The sequence below is a fragment of the Apis laboriosa genome, unplaced genomic scaffold, assembly GCF_014066325.1.
Source record: "Apis laboriosa isolate Shangri-la unplaced genomic scaffold, ASM1406632v1 scaffold119_cov161, whole genome shotgun sequence".
Lineage (NCBI taxonomy): Eukaryota > Metazoa > Arthropoda > Insecta > Hymenoptera > Apidae > Apis > Apis laboriosa.
The window spans coordinates 227,729-251,675 of NW_025221019.1; the positions used below are offsets into that span (position 1 = coordinate 227,729).

Below are 23,947 nucleotides of genomic sequence, written 5' to 3' on the forward strand. Positions count from 1 at the left end.
GTTCATCGTGGGGCCGAAGGGGTCACGACCCAATCGCCAGAAATTCCTTTATCTTCATTCCTGCGTTTTTATTACACCCTCGCCGCCATCTCGCTACGTCGTCCGTTCGATGAACCTTAATTGCGAGTTGCCCAGCGTCTTTTGTTGCGTCGGGGGGGGAATCCTCTTCGAAAAACGATCGCACGCGCGAACGATCGTGTCACGAATCGGTGAAGAATTTGAATTTCCAAAAGGAAATTTCGATTCTCTGGCCTCGCTTCGATGAGCTTCGTCTATTTCTTTATTTTCCGTTTCTGTTCGGTGAATATTTCGCAATTGGTTCAAGATTTCAGAAAAGAATATCCTCTAGATAGTAGATATCTGGATGGTATTTTATTCAAGTTGGTAACGTTATCATAGTTTTTAACAAAAAATATTCTTGTAAATTTAAATGATATTTTCGTAATATTATTTAATCTTGTATTATTAATTATTATTGCTTTCAATAACACGTTATTTTATTTTTTTTTAGTTAAGTTTAAATATCTTTTTTTTTTAATAATCAATTTAATAACTAAGTTGTAGATTTTTATGAAAATGTTTTTACACGTATGCTTTACATAAATGAATACATTATCCTTTTCTTTTTTTTAATTTATTAATTTGTTATTATAGATCGATTTTTTTTTTACATCAGTCAGTCGAATAACATTTCGATTCCATATTCTGTTAATACTAGTAAAATGAAATTCATCAAAATCTACGATTCTTTATCCGTAATTTTCAGACTCGATTAAATTATAATCCCCAATTATCGTTCAATTTCTTATTTTCTCTTCCCGTGGCGAGATTTCCTCAATTTTCAATTTCCTGTCAGAAATCGTATGAATGACATTTCAATCTTGCACGATTGAATTCCTCGAACTTTCGAAAGTGGATTTCCGAGCTCGGGGGCCTTTCCGATAATCGCGTATCGAGCCATTTAATCTTTGCGGGGCGGGGGGTGATGAATTCGTAATGCAAAAAGGTTCCCACAGGAATTAAATGGACGGAGCCAGAGCAGGAGTATCGAGATTCTTGCGATTAGGAACGCGGAACGATACCGAGATTGAAAGACGGCGGAACGATAACTCGACTACCGTTAAAAACAACGCGGTTTACGTTACCCTCGGCATAGGAAAAGACGAATACTGTTACTTCGCCAAGGTTTGACGAATTAAAAAAAAAAAAAACGCATTCGAGGCGCATCGTTGATCGAATATTCGAATCGTTATTCCAGGAATGAAATTGCGAGCGATGAAATTTTCGAATAGGTAGAATTTATTACAAGATATTGCACAAGGTTAGTCTATTTTAAAATTTTTCTCGAATTGAAAAACTGTATCGCTTCTTCTTTTTTTTTTTTTTTTTTAATTTTTCAACACAAATATTTGTCAACTAATTAACAAAAATTAATGCAAAATTATTCGCAATAGTTACGAGATATTAAAAAAAAATAATAATAAAAATTAACATATATATTATAAGAAGAAGCGGTAATAATCGTTTTTTTTTTAAAAAATTGCAAACAATTAATTTAAAAATAAAACGTAAGTTTAACAATAGCATAAGTTTCAAGATTTAATTATTATGTCTAATAATAGTTATAAGATTTATTATTATTCAATTATGAAGCTTGAATATTCAATTACCAAATATAAAATTCTCGTACTACTTAAATGATGTAAAAGAATTGAAATGTTACAAGTTGATGTTTAAAACTCCTAACACGGATTTTTTTTTTATTTCTTTCATTTATCGCGTTCAATAACTGTGACTACATATGCATTGCTTGTTACCTCAATGGAAATTACATTTATTCTTCAACAGGCGTGAAACAAGATATTTCACGTGGATTAACAGTTAGATCGTTAAATTCAAAGAAATTCTGAGGGCTATCGATGTTTATTGAAATCGAGGACTATAAAACGGATCGTGATCAAAAAAGAAGATCAAACGATCAATCAAGTTTCGACACGAGCGACGTATTACTTATAGCTACTTACAGATGTACAACGATTCAGAAAGATATTTGAATCTTTATTTTTACAAGAGATTCAACCTGATTTAAGAATTGAAAAATTGATTCAAATTGATTCAAATTGATGAAAATTCGCGTGTATATAGAGCACAATAAACTACATACAAGAAATCTCTTCCTGTCCTCAGAACATCATCATGTTTTCATCATCGTCATCATCTTCGATATAATATTTCCTGGACATATTTTTTCGCCATTAAATTCTGAACATTTTGTAATTTAAAATTTTACTCTACCTCGTAATTACAAGATTATATTTAAAAAATGAAAAGTGCAGTGAAATTCTAAGGATTTGATTTCGAAATAAAAAATTGATTATTAACGTTTGTTAATTCTAATTGGGATCTCGTTTCAATAAATTTTAACTATGAATTCCATAATCAAAGATTCGCACAATTGGCGAAAAACTATCGATCTCAATTCCTGCGACGTTTTATCACACAGAATTAACAACGCGTTTGCACTGGTACAAATAATACGATCGTACGATTAGATAAATGATCTTAGATGTAATTAAGGTTAGCTACGTGGCAATTAAAGAAGATCGCGATTGTACTGGTGTCAGCGTTTCTCGTCTCGAAACGATCGTTTAGTCGACTCTTGTGACAGTTCATAAAATTAATAATGCTTCTTAATGATTGTACAGGATACATAAAAATGATAGACAATCGTTATCGTTTGTTTTCTTCGTTGCATCGATCTCGATTCGTGACTCCTCTTGAAGGGGATGATGGATCGATAAAAAAACGCAAGAAGGAAAAATTATATGATTATGTAATCATTTATACAATAGCATTAGCATAATACTTATAAATAATTCGTCGTGTTTAAAATTTAAAGTAGAACAAAAAGAAAAAAAAATAAATCGCGAAAGCTTTTGATATTATTATATAAAATAGAATTCCATATTATGCAGATATGCAAATATTATCATTTTATTTGATTAAAACATCGATATACACATTGATAAATATTATAGAACAAATTCTTTGAAATATGAAAAATATGTAGGTATCATTGGTGAAAATTTCGACAATTACTAAGATAATCTTAAAGAGGCCTTATCCTCTTTGGTGGTCAAGAAATATATTTATTAATATTGCACACAATATCTTTGTTCCAATTACTTTATGCAAAACGAATTAGCGATTGTATAAACAAATAATCATTTCTCGAGTGCAAAAGAGGTACAATTAAAGTTTCAATCGTATCGTAATAATAATTTCGCGAAATAACGAAAACACGTTCGATTTAAAACGCCATAAATTTGAAAAAAAAAAAAAAAAAAAAGAAAAAGAGAAAATATTGAAGAATAAAATATCAAGATTCTTGTACTGTCCCATAAAATCTCGTATTCAGTCACAGTAAGTGTCTATAAAAACGCCGATTTTTCCCAAGCGGAATACCAGAATAGATCGTAGCGCATTGGTATCGCGTGCATTGAACTGCGATTTAAAGCAGCCCGGTGCAAAGTACGCGCGAAACGATATAACTCGCGCTAAGTCGACTCTCGGTAGCTTTCATGTTTAAGGCATGAGTTAAGATCCTTGCCCCCTACCCTTTCATCTTCTTAAGGCCGCGCGATTCCTCTCCTTCTATCCTCCCTCGCGATATCGCCACCACCGCCATTAATATCGAAACGTTAAACGCAAATCTGCGTAATCTTCTTAGCCGCTGTTCGCCACCAGGGCATTAACACCTCGTCTAACGAATATTCCCCGAGTCGCGAACACAACCTCGAATCCCTTGATTCTATCTTCCCTATCTATCCCCGTTTTCCATCGCGTTTCACCCTCACCTTTCTTCCTTTTCGACTCGAGTGAATTACGACACGGTATATTATACGTTTTAAACGATATGCAACCAAGGTATACGAAACTTTGTCTCTTTTTAATTTTATCCATCCGGTTTTTCCCCCATTATTTTAGTAAGTAACGAAAAGTTCGATTTTACATCGCGCAGGACATTTTTGAATTAAAAATTTCAATCTTCTGTATGTGTTTTAATATATATATCGTGCGTAACGGTTTACTGTCAAATAATAAAAGCTCGTTCAGCCGACAAGAAACGAGGTGTTCTCCATTTTCCCTCGACTTCGTTATCTCCATTGTGTACGCCGGTCTAGTTAAAATATCGAGGTTGCTTTCAGCGATCGGGAAAGATTAATGGCTATTTGGACGATTTGTTTTATGAAACGGTGGAATGGGAATTTTCGTTCGATAGAGCGTTTTCACGCGGAAAAAGAAACCTGCAATCTCTGATAGCAGCGATTTCGTTTGCTCGTTGGCGCGTGGAGAACATTGTCCAATGGAATTGGTTGGTAATCGTGTGGGGACGGGGAAGATAATCAGGTTAGGAAATTTCCAATACTCTATACTCGTTATTAAAGACGAATATGGTTTCTCTCCTGTTATCGGGATCAAGGTAATTTCGAACTTTATTCGCTCTAACGAGTTTAACAAGTTTGGACACGTGGAAACAGTCTCGCCCTGCTTATATCCTCTTTTTTTCATTTTTTTTTAACCATTTTTTAAACTTTCACTGTGCTTTCTATTCCAAACCATGCAGTGGGGGCACGACAACACTTACTCGATGCATTTACAAAAATTAACAAAAAAATTTTTTTCCCAGAAAACCATCGATACGTTTAATCAATCATCAAAAATTGACAAGACAAGGAAAATAATCCAATTTATCCAATCTCCGTCGCGAGATTCATCGTAATATATTCATAGAAATCACAAGTTATCTTCCTGCTCTCCCGGAAGAAGGATTGAAAAATTGAAAAACGAATTTTCAATCGCGAGAGAGATATTCGAAGCGGCAAAGAATGCACGCCGCGCGTATATGAGGACACGTCATTTTTATAGCCCGTAGATAGATATACAGTTGCGTTGACCCGCAATGTCGTGCTCCATACGATCTACGCGAAAACGATCGCAAGAACGATCACAGTTATACGAGTCGCCGCGGAACGCTTTTCCGTGACTCGTTTACGAGCACATTGTACCTGGCATTCCGGGCGTACGCTCGCGGAAGAAACGTGTTCTCGGACGAGTCACTCCTCAGGAATCCCTTGGAGGCAAGTAAAACCGGCCTTGGACCTCCTTGAGGTCTCTTGTGTCAATATGCTGCGCCTGCCTGCCCTCCCTCCTCTTTGACATGCAGATCAGCCCTGCCAGAAGAAACAAACGTGCCTTGCCTTTCACGAGGCGGGGATACGTACAGGCGTTACAGGGCGTCTCGGTGCTTACTGATTATTCCACTGTTTCGATCCGTAGGGAATGCGAAACATCATTGATCCCTTAAAGTCTGGAATCCTTTTTAACAGGATTTTGTATTTTTATATTTTTTAAATGTATATAATTTTCTTTTTTTGCCCCTGGAGAATATTATATAAATTGTATAACGAAGATTTTCTTTTTTTTTTTTTTTTTTTTTGAAGGAGATTCTTGGAATTAAGTTTTACGAATTTTATCTTAACGTGAGATACGTAATGCACACTAAAATATTATATTACGTAAAATATATATATGTATGTACATTACATAATTATAATTTCTATTTCTGTTAATCATAAAATTTTCAAATCTTGTACAAACTTAATAACTCTTAACCTCTCATAGTTCAAAAATTCTTTACAAGACAAGACGTAGCCGTCAAACAGCCATAAATTCAGTCGCAAACTTCACAATGCACGATCTATCTTTTTCAAAAATCCTGTTCCTGTTCAAATAATGCGAGGCGACTGTTATGATCACCGGAAATCGGCAAGGTTAGCAAGCAGGAAATATAAATTTCCGAAAGTTGCACCGTTTCGAGAACGAGCACGCATCCAATTAACGGCGAGGAAATGACCTCGAAGATATATATTAAGATCGCACAGAAGAGTTTGAGAGATCGATAATATCTTTGCATCCGAGCCAAGATTTACGAGCATATCAAGGTGTACATGTACTCGTTCCACGGCGAAATGTATACGCGCCGCCATATCGATATATCCTGATTTCCGGCGACGTCCCCGCTGCCTTTGATCGTTCCTCTTCGACTCTGCCCTCGGTCCCATCACGGTCGAGGAGGATACAGAGCGTGTCGGCATCATCGTGGTCAGACCTGTCGCCGGTTCTTCACCATTCTTCGCCAGTTTCGAATGTTGCTTGAATCCGGCGGATAGGGAAGGAGAAGTTTCTACTTGGGAAACGTGGAATATTCGATTCGAGCCGTGAAGTGAGTTGAGCTTGAAATATTTTCGTGGCCCCTGTGCGAATTCGTTTTGCTGCGTTTGCGATTTCCTTCAAGATGGAGGAATATCGGGCGAAATTAGGCAAATAAACGATTACGATGGAAAATTGAGACGTATGAATATAACGAAACGAGGCAAACGCTATTTTATTATTCCCATCTATCGATAGTTGTAAAACAGTTATTTACCGATTCAACGCAGCACGTGACTTAACCTATACTTCGAACATAACCTTTCAAGAAACAGGAAACGCACCGAAAGTAAAATTCTCGCTTAAAAAGTAAACATCTATAAACTGCGGGCGTTGTTTAAGAATAGTTCTGCATGGATTACGATTCTTGTTAACGACTTGTGAAAAGGTAAATCTGTTTCTCATATAGTTTTCGCGTATTTTTAATATTCTTTTTCTTTTCTTTTCTTTTCTTTTCATTCTTTTGCTTTACCTCGAAAGTGATTAACGCGATGTTTCCATTTCCGGAATACTTTATCGTCTCGGCGAGACGAACCTTTTTGGTTTTCATCGTGGAACACAAAGGGATTTATTCTCTGTTAACATTGAATTTTATGGTACAGTAGCTACGCGATACCTTGAAACTTTTGCGAACAACGGAGTCATCCATGCATTCAACGAATTGGATGCATTGGCTCGTGAAGAGCGAATAGAGTAATCATCTCTCTCGGAGGTAATACTTTTGATACATAAATTTCTAATGGAAAATAAAACTTTGAGATGGAGGAGAAATCAAGGGAAGTAATCGTAAACCAATTTGGAAATGAATAATGAAATAATTGAATATTTCGTTGTATTATTTTTAAGTTTTTTTTTTTTTTTTTATTTAAGCTATTATATCATAGGAAATATTTATGTATGTAAATTTATTTACCTATTTAATTCATTAGAAATGGAACGATGAAAAGTGTAACATTTTTTTCGTTCCCACGACACACGCCTCTCGTAATAACCACTTCTCTCCATGAATAAACAAGCTCGCATGCGATTACACATGATTTTGCATATTCTCGTTCTCAACGATTAGCAAGCTTGGAGGCTGTTACCGATTATTCGTGCTATGCCTAAGTTTTCTTAATTTCCTGTTTATATTGTATTCACCTGTTTTTCTAATTTTCCGACAAACACAATTTGTCTCGAATTAATGGAATGAAAGACACTTTCCTTCGCGGCATTGATATTACTATTAATTTTCTCTTGATATTATTTTTGTCATTCCGCAAAATCTCTTCGAGTTTTCAAAAAAAAAGAAAGAAAAAAAAAAGAAGAAGAATAAATACGATATTTCCTAGATTTTTGCACGATTGTTCAAAGGATTAAATCAACAAAGGAAAAATCAACAGCCTTGAGATGTTTTCAGCTGATCAGCTGAAAGTTGAGGTTACCGTCCGAAATAGAACGTTCGCAACGGATGCATCGTGCAAACATAGCCGTTCTGTAATAATATTTACTCGACGAACGATATATGTCGAGCGAAATAAAGACCGGAAGAAATATATCGATGAAAAGTTGTTCCATTATAGAAACTTTGTGTTATCTTCAATTGTACAACATTACGAAATCTTAGTTGACTTATTATTTAAAAACTTAGAAATGATTATTAATTGTTAGAGCTTGTATAGACGATGGTAAACGGGAAGTGAGATAGATAATTACACACAAGTCGCAAAATAAGTAATAGAATATGGATATTTCGCGAGAAATCATTAAAATGTATCGTAAATCACTCGTATTAGTCTCGCTTCATTTTCTTCAACTATTAACAATATTGGATCAACTATTACAAGGCCGGTGTAGCAGTACAATCATTAAATATGCCTTTCTTAATTATCGTTTCGATATTTCGTCGCGTAAGAGAAATCGTAAATTAGCCAGTTCATTAGTGGTAGCCAGCAAAAGTCGATTTTCTGCCCTGTTCTGATAAAATAATCGTTTCTGTTGCTCCATTTCCCCCGAACGAATTTTTAAAATCGTTCTATCCGCTGGATCCGAACCAGTTTTAATACCATCTCTCGTGTTCTTCTCTTTCGTCTACTTGGTTTATCTTTTCCACCGAAGGAATTCTGCAACACGGTCATCTCCGTTTGGTTTATCTCGATGAGAAATTAAAAAAAAATTTGTTCCCAAGATATTTGAATTTTTATAATTCAAACATTCTCCGTTTATTTTCATCTTCTTCTTGTTTGCCCTGTCCTTGTTATCTTTGGATAATTAATTGGATTATTATAATAATATATAATTATTATAATAATATATAATAAGAATAGTATGGAAACGTTAGTTTATTTCTATATATATATATATATATATATTGATTTTCAATGTACAGGAAAATATTATTAAATTTCCATGAGACTTATTTCTTTCGGTCTTCTTCATTATCTATTTTCATACGTTTATTGTACCGATCTGCTTTTTGTGCCAAGACTTTTCTCCATTGTAAAGGATCTTCTCTCAATATCCATTGTCCACAGTTTCGATATTTTCCCCTCTTTCAACTCTCTAGCCCGCGATTTTTCTTCAAGATTAATTGCTCCCTTTGTCGTGCCCCTTTTCAAGATATTTACCTCCCCCTTTCCATTCAACTCCCTTCTAATTTCGCAGTCTCGAAAGATCATTGAAAGAAATATAATTGATAGTTAACAGAAACAGTCTTTCCATTTAATAATAGAAATATATAATTGACAAACTACGTGTAAAGAATAATAAAAAATTAATCAATAATCATCCTCTCATCCTCTCACGTTACTCTCACACCCTCGAAACCATTACCTTCAAAACCAACATCACGATTTCTCACAGAGTTCTCAACGTTCAAAAAACCGAGTTCAATCGATGATTACTACTCTCGCATTACAACTCTCCACCAACTCTCTCGTCCCTTTCGCGCGAACTTCGCACGATATATCGACACTCGCCTTCAAAAACCGACATCAACCGATTTCCCACAGAGGAATCGCATTGAAAAACCGAGGTCGATAAATAATAACAGCAAACACCTCATCTCTACCCATCGAACAGCTCCACGAAATCGAGACAGCACTCGTTTCCTCGGTCATCGACAGCCGCGTTTCTCGAGATCGTCAAGTTTGTAACAAGATTTGCTGTTGTTCCAGGGACGAGGCGTAGGATGGGCCCGACCGCGCGAGCTGTCGTGCTACACTGAAGAGGAGGAGCTCCCCCCAAGAAGAGAGAGAGAAGGAGGAAGGAACGAAGGATGCCCGCCTCGCAGACCGCCGCCACGGAGCGGCGAAACGAGAGGATGGTGAGTATATATCCTTTCCACGGTTGTCGTTTCCGCAGGAAGTCGGCCGACGTTGGGAACGTTGAAGGGGGTGCGAGATGAATGCCTCGGGAAATAGCGTCCCATTTTCTCGGTGGAAGGCGCGAATGGAAGAGGCGAGCCGTTTTTGCCTCGAGTTTGGACGTCGGATAGGAAGTTGTAGATTTAGTGGACGAGTGAACGTATTCACCGGTATTCTTGTTTTCATGAATGTTCAGGGAATTGAAAGGTATCTCTTTGTTTAACGTTTAGTTAACAAGTGGGAAATATTTAAACGAATTTAGAGATTTTCTTTCTTCGATCAAGCGATTTATTTATTCGTATATAATGATAATATATTTTTGAGAAAGTTATTATTAAAGTTGTTATTATTATTTGTTACGTTATTTTTATGAGAGAATGTAAAGTATAGTAATAAAAGATCGTATAAAAGGTTTAAAAGGGATTGATTAAAATGTCGCCCATCATCAGTGACGCTTCTTTCTTCGGGTATGACAGTTAAAGGAACAAAGAAACACAATTTTCCAGAGAGTCTGGACGACAATCGTCGTTAACTACCGCGCAACGATTCGCAACGATGTTCGCTTTTGAAAAGCCTTAGTACCGTAGGAGCGTGATTCCGCTTCCGGCTAGTCAGCGATGCCGTAACACAACAGTTTTTACTCGGTTATCGACGTTAAACTAGAATCTGATTACTTTTTTCCCCCACCTTTCCATTCTATGTCTTCTTATTTCGATTCTCATCGTACACTTTAGTTCCACTCCCTTTTTTGTTACGCTTCTTGTTTCATATATTTTTTAACGAGAGATTTTCGATTTATATTCCGTGAAAAAAAAAATTGTACTGCGGATAATTTAAAATTTCTGATGAAATCAATGTTAAATTATTCACAAGAGAAGATTTTATTCTAGATTTTTAAACATCTTGTTAATATGATTCCCCATTATATGTTTCAGATCACACACGAGCCGCCAAAATTAAAAACGACGCTGAAAACGCCTCCTAAGCAAGCGACCAATCCTCTTCAGTTCGTCAAAGTCGGACCGTGCTCTTTGTATCGCACAGCTCAGGAACAATTGCAAAAAGTTCAAGAGGTGAAGAAAATAAAGCAAGAAGTCCGCGATGATCCCGAAGATTGGCAATCGGTAAGGTTCAACGCTATTTTCCAAAAAGATATAAAAAGATATACTCCGATAATAAAATTAAATTAACCTTTTTTTTTTTTTTTAATAATCGAAAAGTGACGATAATCATTGTTCCTTTCCTGTTTGTACAGAATTTAGACAACTGGAAGAGCAGTCGAAGGAAGCGTCAGGAACACATCATCGAGCGAGTGGTCGAGGTGAAGAAACTCGAGCTGGAGGAACACGATCGGCAGCGTCGTCGGAGCAAAACTTTCTCGGAAATGATGGAGGAGAGGGGCAACAGGGGTCGGAAATTGAGCATCAGCTTGGCCATGTACCACGAGGAGGATGCCAATGATCTGAGCGATCTTGGTATAGGCACCAGCAGTGGGAAGAGTTCGGTTAGTGGAGATACTCATGACGACACACATAGTGTTTTGGTAATAATTACACTATTGATATTTTATCATGATACGTTATTTAATTTTTACAATTGGCCAGTGACGAAGCCTTTAACTCCTAAATATATATGTATATATATATATATTCGATTTTTCCACAAAATAAGAAAGAGTGATCGAGTCGCGCATTTCACTCGTCTTAACTACCGATGTACGTGTATTAGCAGTGCTAATTACCGTTATAATTGCAATGGGATAAAAACTAGATAAACTTCTTCCAGAGCGATAGAGATAGCGAAATAGAGAAAAATCACTCGGACGTGGACAACGTGCAAAGCGAGAGCGCGATCCACAGCGACATCACGACATCGTCGGCAACCACGACTGCAACCACGACAACGGCGACGAAGAAATCTTTCGGCAACGGGTTTCACACCGTCAATCACAGTCACAACAATCAGGAATACGATTCGGCGACCACGGCGACGACCAGCTCCCCGGAGCCTGAGGAATACACGTACGAGGGGGCGATTCGAGGTTACGTGTCGCGAGTGTCGCAAAACATACCGAGGCGATCGTTGGTCAATCTTGATTCAAAACTCGACAACGCGAAATCGTCGACGAACGGCTCGAAGCTGAGCTTGACCGACGAGGCGAAGTCCACCATACCGGTGGTAAAGGTCGATATCCTGAAGAGGCGGGAGATATTCGAGAAAGCATCGCAGAAGAGCAACGAGACGAAAACGAACAACAGGCTCTCCGGCGATTTCACCGGCACGAAATCGATCAAGGAGCGGCTCTCGAATCTGGAGAAACAGAAGCACGAGGCGGAGAACAGCGAGAAGGCGGGGAGCAAGGCGTTGAACAGATTATCGGGCGACATGAGCTCGATCCGCGAAAGATTGTCCCATCTGGAGAAGCAGGCGTTGGAGAGGGAGAAGAGTTGCGCTCATCGTAAACTGAGCACCGAGGAGTTGGAGACGGTGAGACCGTTGCGGGACAGATTGTCCACCCTGGAGAAATACAGCAGCAGCGACGAGTCGTCGGCGCCTGGCGCGGCCCACGAGTCGCGGCACAACGGCGAGCTGTCCGCCAGATCGATAAAGGATCGCCTGAGCGCTTTGGACGCGGCCAGGAACAAAGAAACGGGCGACAAGAGATCGTCCGTGGGCAAGCACTCGCTCTGCTTCCGGGATCAAGAGAACAGAATCGACACGTCGACTCCTAGCGAGAGAAGCTCGTCGCCCGACTCGGAGTATCGCGCGCCAAGGGCCGCCTTCCACAGAAGCCTCGACTCCCTGGACGCGGACGCGTCCAGCGGCCCCGACACGTTCGAGCGCGTGCAAAGCTTGGAGGAATTGGATTACGGGAGACGTTATCCGGCGTCCTCGTCGTCCGCCGAACTGCTGAACGATACCGATCGCGAGGATTCGGGTATTCACACGGCCGACGTGAGCTGCTCCGTCAGCCAAGCCGACGAGCCGGTCGACGAGGATATCGTGCACTCTAACACGATCATAGAGAGGCAGGAGGTGATCGAGGAGAAACCCGAGGAGCCCCGCGAAGAGGCGGCGAACGAGAAGGTCGGTGAACAACAACAGAGCACTGCTGTATCCGTGAACGAGATCTCGACGACTTCTGCCAGCCAACCGGACGCAGTAACGGCAAAGAAGGTAAGGCGTAACGACGGTGTTGCATGGCGGTTTCTCTACTGGGTAAATCTACTGTTAGTTGTCGTTATATCGATTTGGCTGGCGTATGTAAAAAAGTGAATCCATTGAGTGGGATATACAAGTTCTGTTTGCTTTGTCGTTCGCGGACGATTTTTTTTCTATTATGTCGGATATAATTAAGGAGTAATTATGTTGATCGCGATTATGATTAAGTATCCGGTTCGAGTTTGTTTTGTGAAGGACGGTCGTCGAGTAATGTTAATTATTTAATCGTAATTTTCTATTAAAAAAAAAAAAATACGATTTGCAATTCTATTATCTCCAATGTGAAATCATTCGAAGCTATACCATTTACTTTACGACCGCGCCTGAAACAACATTTTAACAATCGCGAGTTCGAGTGATAATCTACTATTCTTGTTGTTTGGCAACGGGATGGCAGGTAGTACGATCTATCCAATAACTCTTTGGTTCTCTAGGGTACTGCTGACACTTCTGGGGAACTGTCGACTAACAAATCACAATCGCAGGCACACATAGAGGTTACTAACTCTAGTACACTTCGCTCCTGTCCTGCTACGAGCCGCCCGATCATATATCAAAGTCCCAAAGTACCTCCGCGACGTTCACCTCCCGAAACGCTTCCCAAACCGAAGCTGCCTGTTCCCAAAGAGCACACCGAGACCAAAGTAGATTCTTCGTCCTTCAATGAAACGAACACCATATCGTCGAATATCAAACTGTTCGCGGACGAGCAGGAGTCCGATCTCGGTGGCGAGGGAAATGTTCAGACCGCCTCGAAAGAGGACTCGGCACTGAAAATCACGAGCTCGTCTTCGGTTTCGTTAGACTCTGCTGTCGCGGACAGCTCTTCTCTGTCACCCGCAAGGGTGGCGGCCGTCCCAACGAACCTTCAACTAGAGTCTACTACCTCAACTTCGAACTGTACCTCGAAAGAAGTTCAGAAGATCACGCCAGTCACGTCTCCAAGAGCGGCATCCAAAATCCCCACCCCCCTTCCTCGTAAAACTATAGGCACGAAATCTTCCCCGACCAGTTCCACCTCCTCTCTGAGCCCACCCACCTCGCCATCCTCGCCATCCAAGGCACCGTCACTGAAATCGAGAACGACAAACGCGAAGAGTCAATCAACAACCGGTCAATCGTCATCCTCTCCCCAATTCCCAAAAGCGTCAGAGATACCGATCCCCGTCGGTTCCAACGTGTCGTCTACCACGAATATCCCTGTCGTATCGCCTTCTTCGAGCCTGGAACAATCACCTCTAACATCCTTGAAACACATCTCGCCCCCCACGTTCAGCACGAAACACCAGGTGGCGGTGGGTGAAGAGGCACTGCCTGCGGAAAGACGACGAACGGTGGTGGAAATTTGCGAAAAGGTGGTGGTACCTCAGGGCAAGATACCTACAACGCCTCCTGTGACGCCATTCATCACCGTGGATCGCGTCAATGAGAAGCAGAGCTCACCGACCGAGGTTAGGAACGATCACCAATCTAGCAGCCCTTTGAGAAAGTCTTAAAGGGGAGGGGAAGGAGCGAGAAATTCGTTCGTCTTTTTTTTTTCTTTTTTTTTTTCTTTTTTTCTTTTGGCTATCCTCGCGTAGCACAGTTGTCCCCCGCCCCCTCTCGTTAGACCTAGCTTCGTCTAACTTCCATTAAATCTTGTACATAAGAATGGGCTTTAGAAACGGGGCGTCCAAGTGGCGGGATTTGTTACTTGATCATATTCTTATGAAAAGAGTCGAGTAAATATAGATTTTAGAGTTTATTGCTTTTTTGAAATAAAGTTAGGGGGGAATAGAATTTTAGAACGAAAGTTACGGTAATTTCGTTAACTGGCTATGATAATCGTACGTATAATTGAGAATGATATAGTAGTACATATAATAGAATAATTTTAAACTATTTCCCTTAACTTTTTTCGAGCGAGTGCTCATTAAAATACATCTTTTTTTGTCTTATTTCTTCTAATTATTATCTAGAAGAAATAACATGAAATTTTGATACAAGGATTACTCAAATACTGACAATCTCAGCCAGTTAATGAAACTCTATCGATCTACTCACGAGCTTATATCGAATCTATCTGAATATTTCTCATTTATCGTGCCTCGTCGATCGCCTCTACGATGACTACGATAATTATCGAATAATCGCTTCGTAACGAAGGATTTTCGAAGGAATCCTTGAAAATGATATCCGTATCTGCCGGATCAGGAAAACGAATCTCGCCACTTAGGATTTCCGGATAATATAACCCGTCTTCGCCTCTCGCTTCCACACGTATTTATTATCCGCCATTACGCACAAATCTCGCTGGAAACGAAGGCGTGAGACCATAGCTAACGATGTAAATAGACGACGCAGAAGCAAAACGTACATAATAATAATAACCCCAAGTATCGAGTAGAATTAGAATCAGGTAACCGGAAATAACGTATCAACCGGAGGTGAATGTAATATCAGTTCGTAAGAACATCGATAATTATGGAAACGTAGTGGCCTAATCAAACAGGGAAATAACGATTTTGGACCTAAGACACCGATGCTTAATACGATTGATCGCTGCCTGATATAAAAAAGGGAGAAAAAAAAAAAAAAAAAAAAAAAAAAAGAAAAAAGAAAAAAAAGAAAAAAAAAAGGGAAAAAAAATCGAAAAATATTGTGATAAAAAAATTCATGAACATCGTGTGTGACATTTGATGAACAAATTAATTAATGATATTCTTAATATGATTATATTATTGAACCGATATATTCTGAGCTATATATATTATGAAAACCAAAGAAAGGGCCAATTAGATGAAAGATAAAGGATCGTAAATATCATCTCAATTATAAAATAATCTGAATTTCATTTTTAGATTAACTTGTAACCGATCTTAACACAACCTGTCAACACTTGGCGCGCATCTAGTGAATAATTGATCGATTGTAGTGTTTGGGAGAGAAAGAGAAAGAAAGAGAGAAAGAGAGAATGAAAGAGAAAGAGAGAAAGAGAGAGAGAGAGAGAGAAAGAAATCGAATTGATAAAATATAAAATTCACTGAGATGAGAAATTTTCTCGTGTCATATTTTCATCGTGAATCATTGAGATTTCATCGAGAATGGGATTTTTTGAAGCACGAATGAATCGAAGTTTCCCTAAGATCAAAAATCATTTCATTTCTCGGTACAATAAAATTTCTTTTACGAAAATTTCATAGAAAGAGCAACAGGGTTCACTTTTGCTTCAAAGAACCCTGATTTCGTATTCGACGAATACACGAATAATCGCTATCGAATCGCCTTTCGAGTAAAACACTGCCGAGAAATTAAATATCGAGTTTAAAGTTTCAACACACCGATCATCATTGTCTTCGTCACCCTGAATTGTTCGAAATAAATGATGGATATTCTGCTGGAATATGTTCTCAAAACGCCTGAATCTCAAATAAAGGGGAAACAGTATAAATTTTCAAACTGTCTTCCACTGATTTGTGACATGAGACAACCCGAGCCATCGTGAATCTCGAATTTGAAAGTAAATTTTTAATTTTTTATCGATTATCGGCTAAGCTAAATATCAATCGTAAATATCTATCTTGATCTATTTTTATAATGCAACGTCATCGCTCACGACTCAAGCCTCGACGCACAATTGCAATCTATCGACGAATGTGTTTAAAGTGTCGTCCCCCTGAACCACGGATCAAAAGTCAGAGTGACATTTAATTATTACGAAAGACGCTTCGTAACTGATAAAAATTGTTTTAAATTGTTACGATTAATCGTTCCAGTATCGCGTTTCTCATTTTTCGACGCACTGTATCGATGCAATGAAGGAGGTAAGAGAATCGTGTGGCGTTTCATCTGGTTTCATTAATTTTTTGAAAAAAGTTTTTTTTTTTTTGTTGACCGATTATCTCTGGCTTAGTCCCCTCCCTTGCATTATTTTTTCAGTTATTAATATCAGTAATTTCATTATAATATCGACACTCCATTGACCTTGCAGAGCAATAAGAACATCAAAAAATCTTTTCTATTTGTATTACAATTTTTATTATTATTATTATTTTTTCTTTAATTTTAATTTTTTCCCTCTTCGCGTAAAATTTATTGGTTGCTTGATTTCTCAAAAAACGTTCGTCGACGTTTGTCATTTCCTATTGTTGTCGAGAAGAGTAATTATTCTACCAAAGGTAGAAATTTGATTCGATCTTTTACCAGCTTGTCTGCTGTAGCATCGTCAATGATCATCGTCAATTTCGAGCAACTGTCATGAACCTAAGCTCTGCTAACGTGAAGAGGTAAGACGGTGCTTTCGATTGTTCAAGTTAGCGATAAAGCCCACGGTCATGCGTCTCCTTTACAACCGGATATTTAGTTATCCCGCTTATCGCTAGTTTTTTATTTGCTATCGATCCGATGCATGGCTCTAGCTTAATTGATTTTATCAGTTTACCAGTTTTATATCGATCTTTCTAGTTTTCGTTTCAATTCGCACAAACCTTCCTATTTCTTTTTTTTTTTTTTTTTAATAATTTTACACATTAGATTGCAATATACACTTGAACGCATTATATAATTATAATAAATTGACGAAAAAAAATAATGGAATTATTTAAAATTTTATTTCCAACTCGAGTTATTTCCATTTCGACAAGAATTGATAACCCATCGGGTCATAGCGAAATCATGCAGAAAGTAATTAAATCGTTGGTGATCAGTCTTCTGAGGTTGCCAAACATGTTCTTCTTACAGTGATCTGAGCGTTAAACTCTTCCATTCGCCGTAAACTCGGCGATCTTTGCACTTTGAAATAATTATCTTCTCTCAGCACCGTTTCAAATAGTCATAAATCGGTAGTTTCTCGTGATAACATCTTTATCGCAGCATTCGGTTCAGAGAGAGATCATTTTTTTTTTATCATTTGCATTGTTTTTTGAATATTAAAAAATCAATTTTAGGAAAACTTTGCAAGTATTTACAGTAATACAAGTTTATATTTTTCGTTGTTTCATTTATGATTATTTCGAAATGAAAAGATAAGTGGAATTAATATAATTGATGGCAAATTTTTGAACAGCTTTACATTGTTTCTTTATAAAGATATGTATATTTCATTTTCGAGATTCTCAATTTTTGTTTTAAACTACTCTAATTGTATTAAACTGATGTTCAAGAATTATATTTTTTTCCCGATGCAGAGATAAACTATGGATATATTATTTTTCTTTTTTATTTTCAAGTTTATTTATGATCCATTTATCTTGAATTGGATCATAAAGGATTATACAAAATTATTAAAAAAAGATCTTCTTATGTTTTTCTTATAATTTTATTATTTCTTCTATTGTCATTTGTCTTATATAATTATTAATATATCATTGTGTATTAATTTTTTTTTATTCTAGAAAGGATAAAAACAAATCATATTTGAGCTTCGTTGAAAAGATCTTCATTGAAAAGTTAATTCAGTTAAACTTTTTAATCCAGAATAGAGAATATAGAGGATTTATACAGTCACAACTCTACTTATAAAGATTTAGATAAACGTTATCGTTATTGCCAAAAGATCTTATCATTTATTTGCTCGCACTTTGGTCGACGACAATTTATGATATTTGCACGAAAACTTACGAAATAATAAGTCCAATGCATGAAAGAACGCTTTTTGCGGCTGATGCATGTAATTATTGTGATTAAATGTCTTTTTAATCCAATTACAAAATTGCACAATTAATATTAATTATGGCAGTTCTTAGTAAAATTATTAACACGAAAGTTCTTGTTCATTTGATTCTTTTTATGCGTTCATTTTGAAAAAAATTTTATTCGAATTATTTAATTAATCCAAATTAATATCTGTTGTTTAGTGTGAATAAGTTTAATTTCGGATTTTTATATATTTTAAAGTGAAATTAAAACTGTTTTTTTATTTTATAAGTTGATTATCTATTTGATGTGAATAAGTTTAATTGATATTGATTATTTAATCGTCAATTTTCATAGATTAATTATTCGTCTAGTGTGTTTTTATCTTTGCACATGGTAAAAAAAAAATCATAATAGTCATGCATGAACACCAGTGCATCTGTGTTTATAGAATATAAAAAAGCAAAACGAGGCCCAAACGAGAATGCAAAATAATCTTCCATCCGAAACCGCAGTTGCCTCTCAACTTATTGCTCGAAATCCAGTGTTTCTCAAGCTTCGTTTTACACTTATTTTTCTTAATATCTTCGCATTACATTAATCGAAACACTTAACACGAATTTGATGAACATCGTACATACGAAACAATTTTTCATTTCCATTATAATACATTAATAAATTGCAATTCATATTGAAATCAAAAGCCAAAACCTTTCCTACAATCTTCTTGCTATTATAATTATTATTAAAAAAAATTATAAATATCAAAACACCAATGTAAACTAAAACCCAGAATTCACGGCCGGAAAATTTTTACAAATATCACAAGATCAACAGAATAGTTATCAAATGTCAACAAACCTTATCGAATCTTCGACGATTATTCTACGAATAGTATCGTCCAAATCAAAACGGAGAATTCCCAGAAAAATTACAAAGGAATTTGCGTCATCCTTGAAATTGATATTTACACGATACATCTCCAATGATAGTTTCGATAATCGCGCACATTCGCCTATAATAATACTCCGTGTAACCATCAAAAGGAAGAAAAAAGGGTGGGCACAGATCGCGAAAGTTTGAGAAACCCTGGTCCACGGGCGTAGCGCGTCGATTTGCATAGAATGTGGCGTTGCAAAATTCGTGGCCTAGCCGCGGAGCCCGTTTCGGTATACACGAGAAATACGAATAACGCGGAGCCGCGTCTCTTCAGGAACCGATCGTTATCGAGAAAGCGGACGACGAGGAGGCGGCGGTGATTTGCCAGCCGAGCCAGCCAGTCGAACACGAGGAGCACGAGGAAAAGGAAGCGGCGATGAACGTGAAGATCGAGACGTACGAGCCACCGGCACGGATCGAGGAGTCGATCGACGTGCACGATACACCTGAGACCGTCTCTGCGCCTGAAAGACCGACGACCTTGACCTTTGGCAAACAGGAAATGGCCACGGTGGACACGATCAGCCTACTCAGCCCCATATCGCCCATCTCGAAACAGGTAAGGCGGAGAACGGTGCTTCTGCCACCCTCAATTCGAATCGGATAAGGATTTTGGCCATTTGCATTCAATGCTTCTTTATTCTTCCCCTCTTTCTGTTTTTCCCTTTCTAAACGTTTGTGAATCGCTAATGAAAGAACAGATTGTTTCGTAATGGAAATGATGAAAAAGTATACATAAATCTGTAGACGATTCGTTTCAATTTTTAATTATTCGTGTGAAAATTTCATAAATAAATTCGAATAGTCTTCTTTCTAAAATCAATTGTGAAGAGTTACGGTGATAAATTTTCATTTCTATAAGGATTTTCTTTTGTTTCGACAGATTTTGCCACTGAATCTATCCAGTGACGAGGAAATAGTGACCGGGTTGGCGTTTCCCCTGGGGCCACCGACCAGCGTGGAACCTCCAAAGGAGAAACCACCGCCGCCTCCGGTAGACGTCAGCGACGAAGAGAATCTTCCAGTGGAACCTCTCAAGAGATTGAACTCCACCCGCAGAATAAAGAAGGAACTACGCACGAGACGCTCTGATTTCCTTGGAATCGAAGGGGTACGCGACACTTGTCCTTAATCTTTCTCGCGTTGAATTATTCTCGACTTCGATGCATTGAAATATTCAGCGCGAAGAAGTGCGTACGAGACTTGAAAATTTTTTTCCACGATAGGAATGTCGACACTTTCGTTTCTTCTCACGGCTTTCCACCTCCTTCTGGTGGATGGCTTTCACTTGTTTCCGGAAGTTGGTGTGTTTCGTGGCCGTTGGCGCACCCACGTTTCAAAAGATCATATCGCGGGCGTTACGTCGTTTAATGATATTAATTGAAGCATGTGAATGGATTTACGTAATTCACAATCGTAATTATTGCGAGATGAGATTCCGCATGCTCGTTCATCGACCGCGTTACAAGCGTGAATTTTCCAACGAACGAATTTTCTTAATAATTCGAATCTTCGTTTAAATTTTATTTTAGATTTTTATCATTTTTTATTACACAAAAACTAAATTACAAAAATTACAAAAATTAAAGATCTAAATATTAGGAATACAGGAAAATATATGTATCGTTTCATTTATATTAAAATATAACTTTATTTAATCGTAACTTTGCCACGATATTCCTCCTGCAAACGATTGAAAAATGAAATATCAACTACACATTATATAAATAAGTATCATTCTGTCAAAATGATATGTTTGCAAAGAATATTACAGCTTTGCTTCATAATCATTGGGAAGTAACAATCGAGAGAATCTGGAATTTTATTTTGAAGTTTCTTCAACGAACTTCCCACCACGATTTCGAGCATCATCGTCTTCAATTTGCAGGTAAACGATGACGAGCTGGAACGCGAGTTGACCCTGACAAAACCGCCAGACATGGCGGCGATCCTTGCAGAGGAGAGACGCATCGAGCAGCTTCATCGTCGCTCCTACGATACGGACAGCAATTACGAGCAAGACTCCAGCCACGAGAGAGATTCGGGTGTGGAATTGGGCCACGCCGAAGATTGGACTAAACAGCCTGTTAGCCCCGATATGTCTCAACACAGTCGCCAAAGTAGCGAGCCATTCGGCGCGAGTGTCACCTCCTCGGAAGAGGACGAAATCACGAAGAAAGAAAAGGAGATCATCGAAGTCCTCGAGAAAGAGGAGCAGTGGCGGTACGAGAACAATCGTGAGATGAACAGGTAGGAATTCCCCGAAACAATTTGTGGGTGTAATTTTAAACAAGGAGGATGGTTAGAGTACAATCCATTAGATCGACCGTAGCTTCTCTATAGACGAATAGTACATACATATATATATATATATATCTTCTTCCTGTCCTTGAGAATGGTTCAGGTATTTTGTAATGTTTCTGAATTTCTTGCCGTAGGTAGACGATTTCTTACCTTCCTTTTCTCTTTTTTTTTTTTTTTTTTTTTGATTTTTCAATTTAAGTAACAGGTGCTTGACACGGTGGGGACTCTTTTTCATATCTCTTGGATATTTGCACGAAAATTTTTGTTGTTCTTGTAGTTGGAAGCATGCCGGTGAGACCGAAGTTGCCAATAACGTAATAATTATTTCTCAGACAAGTGTTTTGCTTTGAAACGAAAAAAATTATTCTTTAATATTATTAATATTATATAAATTATTCTTAAATATTATTCTTCTTACGACTATAACTTTTTATATAATAAATAATCTCATAAAAATAATAATCGGCCTCTTCGGTGATCACTACGTATATATTTCTAAGAGTGAATTATGTATGTAAATAATGAAATTACAACGAATTTGTATCACGGGATCAATAATGTACAAACGGTGATGAATAAAATAAACACTTTTATTACGAATTTTGGTCTTTTCCTGACTATCGCTTGACTATCGCTATCGCTATTATCGTTGTTGTTGGCTCCTCACGTCTTCTCAAACGTTACAAGCATTGTATACTACATTGTAGACAATTTGCGATGGGCAAGCCCATCAACAGTCGAGTTGTTAATCGAGTTGAAATTCATGACGAAACAGTGACTTGGGCGAAAAATTGGCGCACAAGCTGCGCGAGCTCGAAGAGGAGAAGATGCAGTTGGAGAGGGAGCGCGCCCAGGAAACGGCCCTGCGCCGACAGGAAGAGACGCTGCGCAAAAACGAGGACAACATACGGAAACAGGAGGAGACCGCGAGACAACAGGAAGTGGCGCGGGCTGAGGCCGAGGCGAAACGCGCTGAGGAGAAGAGGCAGGAAGAGGAGTTGAGGGCGCAAGCAGAAAAGCTGAGGCTTCAGAATGAAATCGAGGAGGAGAGAAGGGTTGCCGATGCGCGACGTGTCGAGGAGAAACGTATTAGGGATATGGAAAACCAAATTCGAGAACAAGAGGTATGAATTCTTTTTTTTTTTTCAATTTCTCTTTTGTTTATTATCCTTTTTTTTGAGGGGTTTTATTATGTGGGTGCGGATGCTTTGGAGTATTGTTCACTTGGAGTGAGATGTATAATTTGGTTTATGGTATGAGAGATTTGAATTTTAAATATATATTTTTTTTTTTTTTTTTGATTTTCAAGACAAGCAAACGAATTTTTTCATTTATTATTATTGTGAAAAATATGTCAATCTATTTCTTATTTTAAAAATTTATTTTAAAGTTTTTTCGCCAAAAAATAAATAATGCTAACTATTCTTCTAATATTGCATGTTGTAAATTAAATATATCGCACTGTTAACGGGTGAATCGTTGATAATTATTCGCAGAACACGTCATACGTTGGTGCTGGTACGAACGATGAAGAAGACGAGTTTGCTTACGGGGTAAGGGAACGTTTATCATTTTCTCTCGATGCTTGCTTCTAACAAAGACGAGGCAACCTGGCAAAATTATACATTTTATTTTCCAAGCTTTATAAAAAAGAATAAAGATAAAAATAAAAACATGTATACATTTCTTAAAACGAATAAAATATAATCAATTGTTTCCTTTGGAATAGGAAGTCCTCAGAGTGAAAAGGGAACTGCTGCAGTTGCAGCAGGAAGAGTTGAAACGTCAACGAAACAATTTGGCGTATCGCGAACAAGAGCAGCTTAAATTGGCAGAACAATTGCAAGAGCAGTGGAAATCCTTGCAAGATGTTGCGCACAGCTCCGCGAACAATATCCAACAGTTCAAGAACCAACCACCTGTAAATTATAGATCATCTATGCCGAATCTTCAACTTCAAGACGTGCAAAGAAGAAGACCTCCACCTCCACCTATACCACCAGCTAAACCATTGCGTTTGATCGAGCAGAGACAAAGAGATGTGACTATCAGGTAAGAATCATACCATATATATTTATCCAGCATGTCGCATTCTGTTAATTTCAATGGTAGGCATTGAATTACGGAGAACAGATGCAATGCTATGCAGTCCACGAAATTGCAATAGCGCATTGTTATGTCAACGTTTAAACAGATCGCGACTAACAGGAAATGTAAATTAGAGATGGAATAGTACCACTAATCGTGTCACT

At 37.9% G+C, this 23,947-nt stretch overlaps 1 protein-coding gene across 12 annotated transcripts in view; it reads left to right on the forward strand.

Moving 5' to 3' along the window:
- The window catches only part of LOC122716782 (trichohyalin), a 115,522-nt gene that overhangs the window by 88,813 nt on the left and 2,762 nt on the right, over window positions 1–23,947 (forward strand). For 9 of the 12 annotated variants that reach the window (XM_043940173.1, XM_043940183.1, XM_043940192.1 and 6 more), the window contains 11 exons: window positions 9,429–9,577; window positions 10,553–10,741; window positions 10,873–11,160; window positions 11,403–12,794; window positions 13,274–14,290; window positions 19,666–19,950; window positions 20,275–20,502; window positions 21,280–21,641; window positions 22,471–22,819; window positions 23,192–23,248; window positions 23,425–23,747. In XM_043940173.1, the coding sequence (XP_043796108.1) occupies window positions 9,530–9,577; window positions 10,553–10,741; window positions 10,873–11,160; window positions 11,403–12,794; window positions 13,274–14,290; window positions 19,666–19,950; window positions 20,275–20,502; window positions 21,280–21,641; window positions 22,471–22,819; window positions 23,192–23,248; window positions 23,425–23,747 (4,538 nt within the window). In that variant the 5' untranslated portion in view covers window positions 9,429–9,529. The remainder of the gene's footprint in view (window positions 1–9,428; window positions 9,578–10,552; window positions 10,742–10,872; window positions 11,161–11,402; window positions 12,795–13,273; window positions 14,291–19,665; window positions 19,951–20,274; window positions 20,503–21,279; window positions 21,642–22,470; window positions 22,820–23,191; window positions 23,249–23,424; window positions 23,748–23,947) is intronic. The other 3 variants (XM_043940246.1, XM_043940254.1, XM_043940262.1) reach the window with 3 other exon arrangements.